Source organism: Montipora foliosa, chromosome 5 (genome assembly GCF_036669935.1).
Source record: "Montipora foliosa isolate CH-2021 chromosome 5, ASM3666993v2, whole genome shotgun sequence".
In the NCBI taxonomy this organism is placed as follows: Eukaryota; Metazoa; Cnidaria; class Anthozoa; order Scleractinia; family Acroporidae; genus Montipora; species Montipora foliosa.
In genome coordinates, this window is record NC_090873.1 from 6,852,800 (window position 1) to 6,870,737 (window position 17,938).

At 38.1% G+C, this 17,938-nt stretch overlaps 1 protein-coding gene across 1 annotated transcript in view; it reads right to left on the reverse strand.

Moving 5' to 3' along the window:
- Window positions 1–13,169, reverse strand: part of LOC138003497 (band 4.1-like protein 3) — a 30,590-nt gene extending 17,421 nt beyond the window's left edge. The window contains exons 1-8 of the mRNA XM_068849601.1: window positions 13,011–13,169; window positions 9,983–10,087; window positions 8,407–8,455; window positions 8,194–8,266; window positions 7,093–7,137; window positions 4,781–4,833; window positions 4,145–4,224; window positions 3,074–3,120 (exon numbers count right to left, since the gene is read on the reverse strand). Of these exons, the coding sequence (XP_068705702.1) occupies window positions 3,074–3,120; window positions 4,145–4,224; window positions 4,781–4,833; window positions 7,093–7,137; window positions 8,194–8,266; window positions 8,407–8,455; window positions 9,983–10,087; window positions 13,011–13,082 (524 nt within the window). The 5' untranslated portion in view covers window positions 13,083–13,169. The remainder of the gene's footprint in view (window positions 1–3,073; window positions 3,121–4,144; window positions 4,225–4,780; window positions 4,834–7,092; window positions 7,138–8,193; window positions 8,267–8,406; window positions 8,456–9,982; window positions 10,088–13,010) is intronic.
- Window positions 13,170–17,938: the final 4,769 nt, after the last annotated feature.

Below are 17,938 nucleotides of genomic sequence, written 5' to 3' on the forward strand. Positions count from 1 at the left end.
AACGCAATTTATTATATATGCAAAACACGGGTTGAAAAGTCTGAAAGCCCGAAACTCCCGTGCTGCATATTAATTAGGCCGCGTACACACGCATTGCATTCTTAAACCAGTGAGTGTTTGACGCCACTTTCTCCTCGACCCAGCTCTCTCAAGATTTTAAAGTTAGTAATGGCGGACCAATAAATAAGAAAATTCCAGCTAAAATAAACAGGTGTCTTTTTAAAATCAGAACTTAAAACTTGGGTGAGTTGGTGTTTAGTTAACATAGTTTTGAAATCCAAAGGAAAAACAAATTTTTTTTTTTGGTCGTAGTACCACTTTAAAAAATCACAGAATCAAAGTGGCTCTGAATCCGCTACACAGAAGTTTTTTAATCTTTGCAGAAAGATTCAACTAGCCCTTCTGATTACTTTTCAGAAATAAAAAAATGGGGGTCACCGAGTTCGTTTTTGAGATATAAGCAACTGAAGACAAAATATAGGGTGTTTTTACCGGGCTTGCCCGTTGCCACGCCGACATTACGTCACAATGATGACCGTATCTTGTTCAGCAATAATTCGTGTTTCACTTGGTACCACAATATTGCCAATACATGATACAACGTTGTGGTGCCGATCCTTCTAATAAGAGCGTCACTTGGAAGCGTTGAAACTGATTTGAGCCATCTTAACTGGTACTATGATAAAAAAAAACATTTTTTCCCTTCGTTTTTCAAAGCTATGTTAACAAAACGCTAAGTGACCCAAGTTTTAAGCTTTAATTGTTTATTTTAACTGGAATTTTCCCCTATTACTAACTTTAAAATCTTGAGAGAGCTGGATCGAGGAGAAAATGACGTCAAAAACCCACAAATTTAAGAATGGAACTGAAACGATGTCATGGTATTATTAATGATAGGTACATCAAGTGAAAAATTTGTGCAGAAAACTCTTCTGGTAACAAAATTAGAATTCGGAAATGCTGAGAGTATTTACAATCCCCAACAATGCAGCTACCCATGACACGGTTTTGCATATTAAAGAGTTGCCTTTGTTGCGATAGTTTATTCGAATTTTACTAACACTTTGAAAGAACTGAAGTTGACGGTCTCAAAAATCCAGCAAAAATATGATAATAACATGTGGCCTTTTTCTTCGATCCAAGGTCGTGTTCAAGATTGTTTTTTCTAAACAACAACTTCTTCAGGACAGAACACTTTCGCGAGCCTTTAATATGTTAATGTTGGAACAACACCGATCGTTTGCCTTGTAAATACTGTCACTAATGTTTATCTTCAATCGTTTTCTAACAACACTTGCTGCTTGTAGATAGAGTCTTTCAATCTCTCAACAGTGACGTGTCTGACAAACCGTTTCCCGAAAAACTTTGTGCGTGATTGCACAATGTTCGTTAATCGACAAATTGTTTCCCAAATGAAATCGTCCGGTGACTCTTGATCAAACCAAAGGATAATCCTTGACAAGAGATAATTTAGTTACTTTACGCCCCCTTTGGGAAAAGACGGACTTCCGACAAAGGCGGATAAAAACTTAATCTTACTTTTCGAATAGCTGCTCCAACGCTAGATTGCACAGGATGTAACCTGTGACACTCCGTGACAGATGGCAAGATATTCTCAATAATAATGTTGAACCCCGTAAATGAAGAATACGCGCAAGCTACAATGATGCCTCCTCGGGATTTTGCCTCTAGGCAATCCCCTGCGGGGACAACAAAGTCTGACGTTATCATTAGTCTACGGGGTTGAGTCCGTCCGAACTTTCGCTTTGAAAATGGTGCGACACATCGTACACGGCATTACACCGATTCGGGAATGACGGCTCAGTCAGTTTGAATCTTCTCAAGAGCACTTGCCTCCCACCAATGAGGCCTGGGTTCGATTCTCAGACTCGCATGTGGGTTGAGTTTGTTGCTTCTCTGCTCTGCACCTAGAGGTTTTCTCCACCATTTGACTTGATTTGGGTTAATTGTTAATTTCAGTTTACATTGCCCCCAATTAGTGCTCCAGTGCAAGAACGACTAGACTTTTAAAATTCCTCTCCTTTCCTTTTCCTTTAGGACATTCCCTCCAAATTGGTGAAACTGGTTTACATGCAAGCCACCATAATTTGGTTTGTCCAACACGAAACAAAATCCCTGTGTTAGCGTAACGACCAGATTCCAGTTCGGGTCCTGTTTGAGCCTGGATTTCTCTCAAGACAGCTGCTGAAGATCTTTCAATAACTGAAATGACCCTTCGCTTGCAAAACAGTTTTAGTTTTGTTCGCCCTTGGATGGTTAAGGACGTTCGCGCCAATTGTTTCTGCGCATCCTTACTGCGCACGCAAATGCACACGCCACGTCATACACGAGCGCGCGCGATAAGTAATAAAATGAGAAATGATAGGGCAAAAGGCCATTGCTATAGCTTTGCCTGGATTTAACGGTCTTGGTTCGGTGACCCCTATTTTTCTTTCCAGAAACGGATTTTATTGACATTTCTCTCCACGTTGTCCAAAAATAAACAAAAAATCAATGTGGGAAGTTAAAAAAATTTCAACATTTCTGCTCACGGGACATCAAATCCTGCCATCTTGCGGCTGCAAGGCGCGTGAAACTGTGGTCGCTAAATGCGAACTTGATCTTTAAGGAACCTCACCAGCTGACTAAATTCACTTAATAAGTCCACTTAAATAATATTTGGCAGAGAAGATTTCACTTCAAAGATTTGATTGCAATATATTTGGGTTTACAGACACTGGCCTTATTCGCTAACGAAGCCCGATTTTGTCACATTTTGGGTGTTTTCCGGGCATGTTCTCTCCAAAACGAAGTCGGTGCTTCCCATTTTTTTTACATTTCTGACATAACTAACTCATCATCTTACAGTGGTAAAAGTTTCAGAAAAAAAATCAATGTTGAAAAATTTTCGCGCGAACGTCCTTAAGTTACTTTATTGCTAAGAAAAATTTCCATGTACCTTCACCCCAACAAAATGATAATGGCTTCGAATTTTCTTTTCGAAACTAGGAAGACAAAAACAAACAAAAGAAAACAAACAAAATAAATTACCCTAACAAGGGAATAATCTTACCTGTGTTTCTTGTGAAATTCATGAACTTTCTGAAGCATCTCATCTGGCTAAAAATATTAAGTGAGCGGCAATAAAAAATATTATTAGAGCGATTTTTAATCGAATGTCCTTTAACCAAAACCAAAGTAATTACTTTGGCCAATCAAAAAGGACGGAGATAATCCAGTAAACCAATCAAAACTCGATGTAATTACACGTAGCCGACACAAAGCGTGGGAAAATGTGTACGCGCGAGCCACGATTGGTTTTGGTTTCACTTCTGATTGGTTGACAAAATGGCGCGAGAACTTTGAACCAATCACTGAGTGAAGTAATCATAAAGGGGTTTTCAATTGAGTGTCGAAAGTAATTAGCGAATTGCTGTGGTTTATGATTACTTGACTCAGTGATTGGTTCTCGCGTTACTTTGTCGACCAATCAGAAGTGAAACCAAAACCAGTCGTGGCTCGTGCGTGCACATTTTCCCGCGCTTTGTGTCGGCTACGTGTAATTACTTCGAGTTTTGATTGGTTTACCAGATTGTCTCCGTCCTTTTTGAGTGGTTTTACGACACTCGATTGAAACTCGCTCTAAAGACAGCAATAACACCAGAAACCCATAAGGGTTGAAACGTGTAACGGTCCCTTGTGTGCTGGGAAACAAGCTTCTGCACAATCATAGCACAAATTACCGACTAAAATGCAGATCAAGTCAACCCAAATAATTTGTTAGCTAAAAGCATAACAACTCAAGAGCGAGCCAGATGACTTGCAATCCACCTGTATGAACCAAGTTCTCAGAGAGTTTTACCGCAGTCATTCTAGGAACCAGTCAAATTGTGTACTTGAGATTAATTCCCTGATTTACACAACCTTTTTTCGTTGAATTTTCTTCCTTTAAATTTCTTCCACTATTTAAGTATTGAAAGGAAATGAGCATGGAATACTGATGTTGAATAGGTACATAGTACATGTAGTTGATCAGTCTTGGCCACACCACCCGTTTGTTAAATTACTTACAATATACATAACACCCACCAAAATCCCTAAGGCTATTGAGGTTCAAAAAGAAATGTTTTATCACTTTATTTACCTGTCTCGGGCAGAACCTAAACTCCGAGAGATATTCTGAATTCTCGCCATGTTCCTCAGGCTCATAGTCTCCGACTTCAGCTGTAATCAATGGTAAAAACAAACCCAATGAATCGGATTTAATTTAACATAAAGCAGTTTGGGGGCATCTTGGAGTGATTGGCAGGCAAACGTAAAACTCTGCAAAGTTAGAAAAAATTATCTGGAGCAGATTCAAAGCCAAGGGACCGTTACACGTTTCAACCCTTATGGGTTTCTGGTGTTATTGCTGTCTTTAGAGCGGTTTTCAATTGAGTGTCGAAAGTAATTAGATAATTACTTTAGTTTAGAGCGAGTTTCAATCGAGTGTCGTAAAACCACTCAAAAAGGACGGAGACAATCTGGTAAACCAATCAAAACTCGAAGTAATTACACGTAGCCGACACAAAGCGCGGGAAAATGTGCACGCACGAGCCACGACTGGTTTTGGTTTCACTTCTGATTGGTCGACAAAGTAACGCGAGAACCAATCACCTTCAAAACAATAAAATTTTAAGGTGGCTCTGAATCCACTTTTGAGAATTTTTTTTCCATCTTCCAAATAGTACAGTTTGTTGAAAGTGCTAAAACTGGTTTGAGCCTCCTTAAAAAGAATCACCTTGCACGACGAAAGAACCAAGAAGAGCATGAATTGGAATGGAGCACTGTAATCTGTAGATTAACAATAGAAAGGCTATGTCAGTAATAGCAATATTGAGACTGAACTGCAAGTAGTGAAGCAGGTTACATGTAGGTAACATACATGTATCTGTCCCACACAGGAGGTGGATGTATCGTGTGGCATTAGTGGAAACTGTGACGGCTAAATGGCACAAACTTTATACAGCAACAATCTTTAAGAATCGCAAATTGACAGTCACAACTCCCAGTGAGGTTTAGACTATACATGTAGTACCTTGACACAGACCCCATTACACAATAATTATTATTATGCCGTCCCTCTGTACTGATGATAATATTACTGGAAGTAATCTGGGATTATTGAAGTGCGTTCAACAGTCTCTTTAGAAGCAAAGGAAAAGGGTACTAAAGAAACAATCTTTGAGGACAGAAGTTTGAGGATATGAGCATGTACTTCTTGAGAAGCACAAAGTGCTAAGAATATTATGTGACAGGATTGAAATACTTTGCCCTTGGCCAAACTCTGAATCATAATTATACAAGCAATCTGTTTGATTTGAGAAGGTAAGTTGTGGTCAAAAGAACGACACATTGTTTCTGAGGAAGCAATACAATGTAAATTAAGCCCCCTGAGAGAACATGTGGTTACTACATGTAGTACAAATACTAAACCCAGAAAGATTGAAGGAAATAAAATAAAATCGATAAACATTGGCATCGAAGCTGACACGTTGATCATTCCAAGTTCACATCAACTTCTTTTTCACAGCATGTGGTTATCAATTCTACATGTATTTTTCATGTGAATATAGACAGTACATGTACAATGTAATACTGGTAAAACAAAAGTTTAGCCCTGTCAGATGGGCTTACATTGTAGTATTTGAATGGGAGACCAAAAGAAAGATCTGACATGTTATTGCCATTCAAAGACGTCATATACACCCTTTTTTTTTCAATTGGAACACTCATTATTTTTAGAAGCCTTTACCATTGATCACTTTAGGACATAATTCTAGAGTGATCATGATACAGCATCCATTCCCCATTACAATCTTCCTCCCTCAATCCATTGAAATAAGGTGATTGTTGACATTCGGCTTTTTTTAATCATTACAACAATTTTTCGTCGCTTTTAAATTTTGATAACTGCATGTTCATTTTCCACATGCTATCTCCTCTATGCTATTAAACTGTATGTTTAGTGTGTTTTGTTTTGCTTGCTTTCTTACCTAAATTATTTAAATTTCAATCTGATTTTGAAATAAGTTACAAAGGGAGATCATAGTAATAAGCCCTCTAAGGTTTCTTTTTGAGCTTTCTTGCCAGGAAAAATTTTTCTTTTTTATTTTGTGTAATAAAATAATGTTACATGTGCACAGGTCAGCAGAGCTGGCATTTGCACAGTAGTGACAGCACTCACTTTCCAGCAATGTGGCTAGGGATGGAATACTGGATTAGACGCGATATGTGGGTTGCGTTTGTTCTCTACTCTGCTCCGAAAGGTTTTTCCCCAGGTACTCCGGTTTTCCACTCTCCCCAAAAACCAACATTTCGATCCAATTTTTCCTGATTGCTTCTGATTTCAGTTGATTTGTAGTCTCCCCAATTACAGTGTAGTAGAGCACTCACGCTCGGCTAAATAACCTTGAGACTTCTTATTATTGTATTGTTATTTTTTCTTGTTTGTGGCAAATGAATTCAATTCAGTTTTCCATTTTACAACTCAAAAAGGCATATTTTGTTTGATTCTACATGTACCTCTGAAAACGTGAAATTTAAAGTTTCCCTGAAATAGTGGATAGTGTCTGTTGATTGAAAGGCAGTGAAATGCAGTATTTGTACAGTTCATCAATTTGTATATTTTCAGCGGCCTCGTAATTTTGCTCTAAAGAAAGACGTGTCTAAATCAAATGAGCAAAAATTATGTACTGAAAGACGGTTTCTGGCCCGGCTCCATGACTGCCTTCCATTACTGCCTCACAAAACCCTAATGTATGCCTTATGCATTAATCAGCGGCTTAACACAAAAAAGTTTAACAGGATCTGACGAACCCTTAGGAGTGACAGCCAGCTCCCCTCCAACAACTCGGAAATGGCTTTGCCTTCATTCAAATTTAAAAGATACACAGTAACAAAAAAACCAACAACTGCAAGTCTCATAAAGTTGTACAATGATCAATGGCCTACATGTACATGACCAAAAAATGTATTGAGTTTAGTTCACATCATTAATTTTAATTAATAAATTTTGCATTCCTTGAAGACCATGGTCTCAACACAACTTACCTTCCCTTCAAGAGATCTTCTCTCAGCTGTAAGACCATCAAATACCTGATAACCACAGAACATTCACAAAATATTATTTCAACACTATTTTGAGTTCTTTAACTCATTAAAATTCTAATTTATTACAATTATTTATAAAAAATTTTGTTTACCTGTCTAAATAATTATCCCCGATAACAGTTGAACCACCATGATTGACTGCACCTCACTGCACATGAACATGTACAATTTAATTGCCAGCTTGTTGTGCTAGCAGACCATCAAAGCAATTTTATTCTCTGGAATAACTGCACTGGACATGTACAACCAACAGCCAAAGTGTGTGCCAAATTCCAAAATTGCTTCCTTGCTAGCAAAAATTTTCTTTAAATTTCTTTTTGCCTTGTACAGGAAAAGAGAACTCTGCCATGGGTTGAAACTCACTTTGATCCAACCACCGTCCAAAACCTTGGACAGCACTCTTCAAACAGCATAACCCATGATATGTTGGCTGAATGTGACTTGAACCCACTGTGTCCTGGGAATTCTTTTACAGCAATTCCACTGTTGTTAAGTGAGCCCACACAACATTGGGTATCAAGTGAGGGTTAATTTTGCTTGCTAAGTAACCACTGAGCATGCTCAACACAGTGAGTTTTGACCCGTGGCAGGTCTCTTTTCCTCAACCTGTCAGACCAGCAAATGAGACCTCTGCTAGCCGGGAACAAAACTGCCAGTTTGCCCAATATTTTTGTTGAAGATGGCCACTGTACAGTACTTGATGCTTGATGTACGTGTACACCAATCTTATTGCCCGTCCTTGCATGTAATTTATTTTATATATTAGAACAAGATCACATCTAAAAGCGATCATAAAGCCAGGCCAGTGTATATGTACAGCTGTAGGCCACCTTTCTGCGACCACAACTTGCCCGTGTACACGTACAGCTGTACTCTGAATTGGCAGCTGTTGTAGAGAAAGAAAGCCCATTCCATTTTCCCCTCTTTTAACAATAACATTAATCCCTTGGCACAGAATTTCCATCTCCCACTGAGCTGAATGGCTGGGAACCCTAGAGACCAGTAAACAAAATTCTAAACACGACCCTACACTGTACAAACCTTGTTATGTCTTCAACCAGAGCTGTTGGGTTTGGTGGATAAAACTTCACAGCAAAGTAGAAATGATACGGCTCTAATCATACAGAAAAAAATACGAAAACGATCGTTTAGATTTTAAAGTACGTGCATCATGTACATGTACATGTATTCAGTATTTTCTGTGTTTCAAAACAAAGGGAAAATAATGAAGGCTGCACTTTTTTATACACTTACCACGTTTTAGCTGTTTTTTGACAGGCCTAAGAGGATCCAGCCAGTTATACTAAAAAAAATTGATATCCTTCCTGTTATATGACTTTGTATGAACATGTACAACATTACATGTAATTCGCCCTAGTCACACGACGGCCATATTGTCCCTTGATACCAAAGGAGCTTTGTTTTACCACACTAAGCCTTGCAGTGGAAACCACGGGGGTGAGGCTTGGCGTGGTAAAACAAAGCTTTTTTGGTCTCCCGGGACAATATGGCCGCCATGTGACAAGGGCGAATAGTGTGATTTGTGAGCACTGAGTTACAAGTACAGATATGTTAAAGCATCACGAAGTTTCCCCTTGGTGTTCTCCCCAACTTCAACATCTTCATCTCTCAGAACACAGAAATTAATGTCACATAGTGTCCCCAAAATGCTGTTCCTCACATAAGGAAGAACAGCTGAATTTCAACCCTTTCACACACAAACCGGCCAAAACTGGCCAGACTAATGCCAGACGATTTTACCCGTCAATGGGGAACCCCTGGGAGTCAATGAGTAACATGTAACCCTTTTAAGCTAAAAATAACGCAAACATGTACCCTTACCTCATTGTTAAAAATGGGTAGCAAAGGCTTAGACTTAAAAGGACAGTTCGCGTTGGATGTCAAATTGAGTGTGCATCCAATTAGGCATATTTCTGGACATAAATGAACAAGTACCCCAAGGACAATGTACATGTACAAACATGATTTTAAGGCTAATGTTGTTACATAAATAATATAGGGCTCAAAATTAAAAAAGAAATTCTTGATGCAATTCTGCAACAAGCCACTAAGACTTGGTTACAATTTTGCGAATTTTAGTCGTAAAGTCGTCGCATTGTTTTGTATTAATATATTGCCTTACGTTCATTTTGTGCAAGGCACATCGTGTATTTACACTATGGAGTTTAGACTACGTCTGAGTGATGATGTGTTGAAGAAAAAGATAGTACATTGTATGTGAGCTCGACGTTGGGATCGAAGAGCAGATAAGTGAGGTCTTAATTTTTGTTGTGTTATTGAATAAATCAGTCATTTCAGCCAGCGATTTAAAAAGACAAAATGAGCCTGCAATAGTTGTGTAAAGAAACCGCTGAAAATGGCAAATAATCAAGGCGTTGTGCATACATACGTACATGTAACAGTGCGCCTAAATTTAACCAACCATTGTGTCCCATATCTTCAGATTGAACAAATTCCCAATGAAAAACAATAATTTACATGTAGCCTGTTTTTATTTCAACAAAAGTAATCTGTGGCAAAGTGGCAACTCTCAAGCCTTTTATTTTGAAATAGCTAAGGTGAAAAATTGCCACAACTTTGAAACTTCTCCAGATATTTTTGTCGCAAAGGGGAAAAAATTCAGTTGCAAGTGAAACTGTATAGGTCATAGCTTCAAGCCCTGCTCTGCAGAGACTGGCTGTCTTAAAATCTCAGCCACTGGATCAGACTTCAAACGAAAGTGGTGCCCAGAAGGACAGACACCTGCTGTTGTGAAAAGACTTGAATCTTAGACCTCATACTGAGAAATTTCAAGTATGCAGCTATTTACCTGACCATCTTTCTCATCTATGTATCGCAAACCAAAATAATCTTTTTCCACTACTTCAATTTTCTCGCAGATTTTGTCAAAAAGAACTTGCCCCTTTGCATTTCTCTGCAATGGAATGAAGAAAAAAAGATGCATTCAAACAAATGGCTAATCTGTAAGACAATCATTATTGAGCCGTACTGGAGAATATTGGCCTGAGGTCGTACCAGTACAGCCTGAACTCCAGCAGCCCAGTTGTCTGATTTTGTTATCAGTTTACAGACCGAATTGGACTCAACTCAGTCCTATAACCATTACTTAATGTTTACAACATAGAATTAAGGTATAATGTCCCGTTGGCTCTACAGTACTGCAACCTTTGGTGCATAATTACCAACAGGAGCCCAACTAGAGACCCTGACATTCTAGTGATGTCAAATAAATAAAAATACTGAAAATTAAAATTTATTAATCCAAATTGAAAGTAATCATAATCTAAATGGAATTTGCTATTATTATTATTATTATTACTATTATTATTATTATTATTATTATTTTTGTTTTTTTATTTTTTTTATTTATCTTTTTTCACTTACATTAAAAGAAATAGAAATGATTGATATTACTACTAATTATTACTAATATTATTATTATTATTATTATTATTATTCTCAGCCTTGAAAAAATAAAAATTATGGCAAACACTGTGGACAAACATCCACATTTTTTTCTGCATGGGCATTTGCATAATGACCGCAGCTATAATTATACTAGTAGTAATCTTGGATTATTGAAGTGCGCTCGACAGTCGCTTAGCCTGTGTTTCATAGGGTTCCAAGCTATAAAACTAAGCATACACATGTGACAAAAAGAGACTGATCAATACACACAGAATCCACACAAGGTTGTCCCTGCAAACATCAAAAGAATATTTGCGGCGGGTATTTTGGTGTCCCTTATTGAGAAAAATCTCGATTACCCGTACTATTGGCAAGACCACACAATCACCCATCTGAGAAAAATTAGGACGCATTCTCCATTGATCGGATGCAATTAACATACATGTATATAGTGCAAACCTTATACTCAGCTAGTACGTAATAACAATAGGACTGAGTGAAATACAATTCAGGGAATAATCGTTGGATATTGTCCTTCAGTAGCATTTTAAATGAAACAGTTTAGAATCCAATTGAGGCCTTACACTACTGTAACTTGAAGTTGATGTTAAAATCGTTAAAAAACGTTTAGAGTCCAAGCTTTCGCCGATCTACGGCATCATCAGGGATAAGAAAAAATATACAGATGTAAAGTAAAAATGTGTGAAAAGCAAAATAATGTGGGGGTAAAATGCCTAAAATAAATAAAGAGGTATGAATATGAATAAAAGCGAGTGGTATGATCTAATGACCGAGTGTAAAGAAGATATGCTGAGTAATTTCTAGAATAAAAGGGAATAATCAGACGAATAATTTCAAAATTGCAAGGCCGATTTGAAATTATGAGCACAATAATTACCCCTGAATTGTACAACACAAATTTCTAACACTAATTAATTGTAAATAACAATATGTAAGGATAAAACGTCTTTGAATATCATTTGTGTGAAAAAGTTAAAAATTATATTCAATCTGTTTTGCAAACTTGTAGTACATTGTAGGAAAACAGCAAGAAAGACCCTATCCAAGTGCACATAATTGACGTGCAAATGGCATAGGTGTCCAATTACAGGTATCTAGTTTGGAGTTGTTCAAATTGGATACCTGTAAATGAACACCCACGAGATCGCGTGCCAATTACGCGACAAATAGACACACACAGAAGCAATCAGATTCAAGAGTTTTGTAATAGTTACAAATGAAAGATACATGTATTTAATGCCTTGCACATACAAAGAGTAAGTGTATTGTAGGGGATCTGAAAAGTGAACCCTCAAGGGCAACACCGAAAGTGTTATTAATTGTTGGTGCTGGCCACTTACCTGGATGCACACGTGCAGTGTAAGAATACAGATCAAATTGGTATGACAGTGTTCAAAACAGAATTTTTTCCAAATGGTCTGGATAGCACAAGTGTTACTAATATTTTAAAAAATACAACCACACTTTTGAATTTTCGGAACTCACTATGGCTGAAGATGATGTTTGAAACATCGAAACATGTTCTGAAAATTCAAAAGTGTGGTTGTACATGTATTTTTTAAAATATTAGAATTTTTTTTCCTAAACATCTGTAATACAAGTAAAGCTATCCATTTTCATGGTGTATATCACATATTTTCAAAAAAAATGATTAGAATAGTGTATTAGCTAATCTAATACATTAGAAATGAACTTTGTTAATCGATATTAAAACATATACAAAGCACAAATGTCATTTGACATTCGCGGAAATCATTTCCAACGAGCAATATAAAAAGATATTAAGTCTTCATAACGGTTTTAACGAATTAAATATAGCACTCTAAGAATTTTAAAGTCACTCTTATTCCTTTTTCCATGCCAAAAAAGAACAAAATAGCGAAAAATACAATTTTGGACATTTTTTAATTCCACAATGCACTGAACCGTTGTGAAATTATTCATATCGCGAAAAATGTTATTAAATAATAGGCAAATTATACTAAACGTACCGAAAGGTATATATTCGATTCTGCTTCCTATTGTAAAAAAAGCTCTCAAATTGATATGTTAAAAAGAATTATTGAGCTTAAGGTTCGCAAAACATGGATTTTGATCTCTGGACTGGAAGTAAAGTCATTCGCAAAGAATGTGATCAATTTCATCTTTGAAATAGACAAAATAATTGAAAACAAACGAAGCTGGATTAACTTTAAGTATTTTTCTCAAAATATGGTGTTTTCGAAAACCATTTGAGCTAATTAACAACTGAAATTAAAATTTGAGACCGAAGCTTCCAGCTTTTAAAGAAACACAAATGCAAACAAGCTTAAGCAAAAGATCTTTGTACGTACGACACACTCGAATATTCTATTTTCTATTTAAACATAAAAAAAATGGCTGGCTTTTGTTACGAAGAAAACACTTACATCCAGGTCCACAGTTGTGCTTTGGTCATCCAACAGCTGAACTTCACAATGCAAGGCGTTTGATTTTCCCATAATAATGTAATTCAACAATGATTAAACGCTGTATGTTATGGCGGAAACCAACCTGAGAAGGAATCAAACATCAAACCCTCCCTAAGCTGAGCGTCCTCTCCTTTATACCGTCTAGAAAGCACTGGGTTCGAGTCTAAATGCAAACTTTCGGGACGACGGTCTGTTGATACCAAGTACAATTGAACGAACGATTGTCTTAAGACTTTATTTTTCAAGTGAAATAACACAACTAAAGAGTAGTGTCCCTGAAGGCTTTTAATTTTATTTAAGCTCTTTTAATTAATAATGCATTGCAAGTGTTTTAGTTGTCAGTCATCCGTTAAAACCTCGTCCTGGCCTCACATCATTATAATTATTATCACGTTAAAACATCTAAAAAACGTCAACTCTGAATAAAATCAATTAAGGATAATTACATCGCTGCACAGGTTTATTTACGAATAACGTCGCCGTTTGATTTAACAGACTTTAAGATCGGAAGGTACAAAACACAGGTTACAGGTCATTTTTTTACCGATACAGAAAGTATCCTAAACAATCATTGAAGCTAACCTTAGGCCCGAGGCCTAAACAAACGTTTTTACACCTAATGTTAGCATTGGTAAAGGGTTAGGGCTGTTTCCGAATTGGTAAAACAATGACCTGTGACTGGTGACCTGTGTTTTGTACCTACCCCTTTAAAGCCTGGTTTCCATATGATCTGCAACGGTCTGCAACCATCGCAAGCTGTCTGCATCGGTCTTATCGCAGACGATCGTAAACACAGGAGGCAAATGTTTCCATTTAAATCTGAAGCGATCGCAGACAAGTGTACCACTAATCCTCTGGGAAGCGAGGAGAAAGAGGAGCGCACTTACTTCAAGTCTGATTGGACGTGTTTCAAGGCGAATAGTGTGTCGCCGATAGGACACAGATCATCTCAGACACACCTTTCAATTAACTAATTAATTTAAAAATTGTCTTAGTCGGAAGCGTCTTAATGGTCGGAAAAGTAGAACGAGATTCAACTTTCCCGATCATCCAGACCGTGTGCTGCAGATTGCCTCAGATCCCGGGGACACATGCTTTCATATGTCTGCGACGTGGCGCAGACCTATCGGCGATCGCGTCGCAGACCGATCGCAGACCATTGCAGATCATATGGAAACCAGGCTTAAGATCTCCGAGGGCGACGTCGACGACATTAGGGACCTTTAGAGCGGAAGAAGAGGACAACTACGTGTACGAGTTTTCCGTACGCGCACTTCGAAAAATATTGACCTCCAAACCTTATGCGCATGCCCAGTAGGAAAAACTCGTAGTCGTCTTAATCGTCTTTGTCCTCCGATCTAAATGTCCCTGTCATCTCAAAATACATCTTTGTACCATTGCATTCCTTCTTGTTCACGTCGTGTAACGTGGGCGAAGTATCCTAAAAATAAAATGGGTTCGAACGGTTTCAGAGTAAAAATAGAGGATGAGAGGTGTTTTAATGATCCACACTTTTTAATAACAGATATCTTCCCTTTAGAATACAATTCCTGGTAGAGACAATTTCTTAAGATTCCGAAACAACAATACCGCCGATACACAAGATGCAGTCCGCCGAAAAACAAGATGTAATTCCGAAAAGGTCTCACCACTCTCCACATGTCTCCCGTCACATGTCAATCAAACTAAATCGCTCGTGCACACTAGTTTCCGATTTTCAACAGGAGGTATGCTCACGTTGTCGTCAAAACCTCAAATTTGGTGATTTCATGTCGCTGTTGCCCAGATGCCACAAAAATATGAGCAAAAATGCGTGCCGCACGTGCAGCACGATTACTTTCCCTCCATAAACCAATGAAGAGGCGCTTACCATTTGTCAGAAGAAACCGGTTTTTCCGGTGGGAAAACAAATGGAACGGTTGACACCGACGGAAATTTTCCGGAAAAAATGGAAAACCTGCGAAGGTTGTCTCTCTTTTTCCACTTTTACCGAAACGACCGGAATTTTTTTGTACCATTTGCTTGCATCACTAGGCTCCGATGGGAGGATTACATCACTTCACTTGGCTAGCATTGGCCGCCACATTTATTTGTCAAGTGAAGCTATGATCCTTGCAGTTATGAACGGGACAAAAAAACTCCTCTGGTACCCAGGGTAATTAAAGGTAGGAGTCATAATAGATAAATTGTAGAAAAAAAAATTTACATGGCCGGAACTTTGCTGTTCTGGGTCAGGATATATCTGCCACAGTGTCCCTGTGTCCCTGACATGAGTATTCTTTGGACGATTGGAGGTCTTAAGTTTCGAGACACCTCTCTCAGCTAGCAAACATATTCCTGGTGTGGCAATATTATTACGTGGAATGCCGAAGGCATCCACGTCTTAAAACCGGGCTGGAATCTTTTTTTTGTTGGTAGTCACAAATGTGCATACCCCACGGATATTGCATTAATCTCCGAGCGGGTGGACTGATTTATATTCCCTACGGTATTTCCTAACTTCCCTGCCCCGAGGAGAACTCCTATACTTCCCAAACCATCACAATTTGTCTCTGCTAGCGCGTTAGACCACTCGGCCACCGTGACACACTTCCGTCAAATTGGTGAAAGCAAACCTTTACGATAGAATCTTTCCGCCCGCCATGATTGTTTCAGTATTAAACTATTCGATAAAGTGGATAGATGCTTTTTCTTTGAGAAAGGCAAGCTTTAAAGGTAAGGAGAAATTTCTACGTTATTTCTAGATCTTGCTTCGTACTTGTGTGTTCCACTGTGAACATTATTATTTTGCATACAACGAATACTTCATTAGAAGCATTTTGCATAGAACGAATACGTACTCCAATATTTCTTGGGAACCAGTTTGTTCGCCGTTTTGACGTAGAAAGAAAATAAGAAAATAGCTTTGAACGGCCAAACAAGATAAAAAATGAAATCAAGTTTAAAAAAAACGAATTAGCTATCGCCATCACGGGGACTTCGCAGCCGTCCCCCATCCAAGTACTAACCTCATTCGGAGGAGCTTAACTTCAGCTGACACTTGGACTAGCATCAACGATTGATCTTTATGTTAAATTCGCACATCGATCTTGTCGAACTTTATAACACTTGAAAGAAAAAAAAAACGCAACAACAAAAACTAGGTGTTATGCCGTCATTTTGTCACAGATGTATCCTTTGTTTCGTGAGTTGTCAGTAAACACGCAAGGTATAACTTGATCACAGGCGGCCGCTAAAATCGATGTCACTTCCGATTTTGCGATTTTACTTGTATGACCAAAAGTACGATAGAAAAATTGAACTCTGATGGAACGTAACAAAAATCTCCCGAAATGTTTTTCGCTGATGGCAAATTGTTTTATTCTCGATCGACACTTCCTAAAAGTTCCTTCTGCTCTCCTTAAAAACTACATAGTAATATTTACTTACTTTTTCGTCAATATTTGTTTTGCATAAAGCAGGCTAGCAAAATCTGTACCTTGCTTTGTTCGCATTTTTGAGCGTTAAAATAGAATTTTTGGGCGTATGTTCCTGACAGCAAAAGTCGCATATTTTAACGTCCCCCATCCAGATACTAACCCCGCTGGAAAGGGGAAAAAAACTTTAGTAACCTTGGTTTTGGAAAGGTGTCAGAAGCTCAGAGTACACGCTTAAGCTTGTGGTGAAAAAGAAGTTGTAAATGATCAACATATCGGCTTTGAAGCCAAATGTTTCTCGATTTCCTGTTATTTTCTTCAATCGTTCTGGGCTTAGTATTTTACTGAACCACATGTCTTCTTAGAGGGTATATAGCAAAGATGTCTACCATGGCACCGTAATGATTTACGATACCAAACAATGTCGTGTACTATTAGAGCTACATATTGTGCAAGGACTTGAATCTCCTGGAAAAAACAAAACGCCGCTCAGTTGACAGTTATGGAAAAAAACACTGTCAAGTTACTGCACTACCACACGCAATGCGTTCTTACTTTAAAAAATATCCCGAATCTCCTCAATTCTACCCCCTCCCCCCCCCACCTCCAGACTAAAAATCCCGTATCCCCACAATATTTTTACCTAATTATCCCGTATCCTGATCGCTTCTCGGGCTTTTGGCTAAGATTAGTTTCTTGGCCAAGGACTACGGTCAAGTACTATTGTACAACGTACGGTACTTTTTCAGTGCCGTAAGGGGAAGACACAGAACAGTTTCGGCTGTTTGTCTGTTCTCTCGAAAACGATGACAAGGGTTTTTTGGGTTTTTTGTTCAGCTCGAGTGTAGAATCAGGACGAACTGTTGTAGTTTCTGATAACTATTTACTACTTGTAGCTTTTGTTGAATTTTGAATCGATGATAGAGAGAGTTTTGGCGATCTCAATCCGGACTGGACTACTGGATTTAAGGATTTTTCTTAACGAGATTTCAAGTTATTGTGGAACGTTTGGTACCAAGTTACTGAAATCAAGATTATGGAATTGTAAAATTAGAACTTTGGACTGGACTATACAACACGCAATTACGGAATTTTTGAGCATTGAGAGAAATAGAGCACGGATGTTGTCTTCTTGTCTTCGCCACGGCAAATTTATACAGTTTGCAAGGAACTAAACCAGGATTACAGAACCAGACGTCGATTACAGGGCCCGGTTGTTCGAAAGCCAATTACCTTAATCCAGGATTAGCGTAAACTTTTGTTTCATGTTTTCAACTTTTTGGTCACAGTTTCCTTTGCTTATTTTTGTTTTTCAAGATTGACTTCTTCTAATGTAAAGTTTTTCTGAATATCAGCCTTGAACAGCATTTGGGAGTAGAGGATAAAACTCGTTTTAAAACCCAGTTTCTGAACAACTGGCCCAGGATGATAAGTTGTTGAACTGTGATTTGTAATAAGTTTTTCGGATGA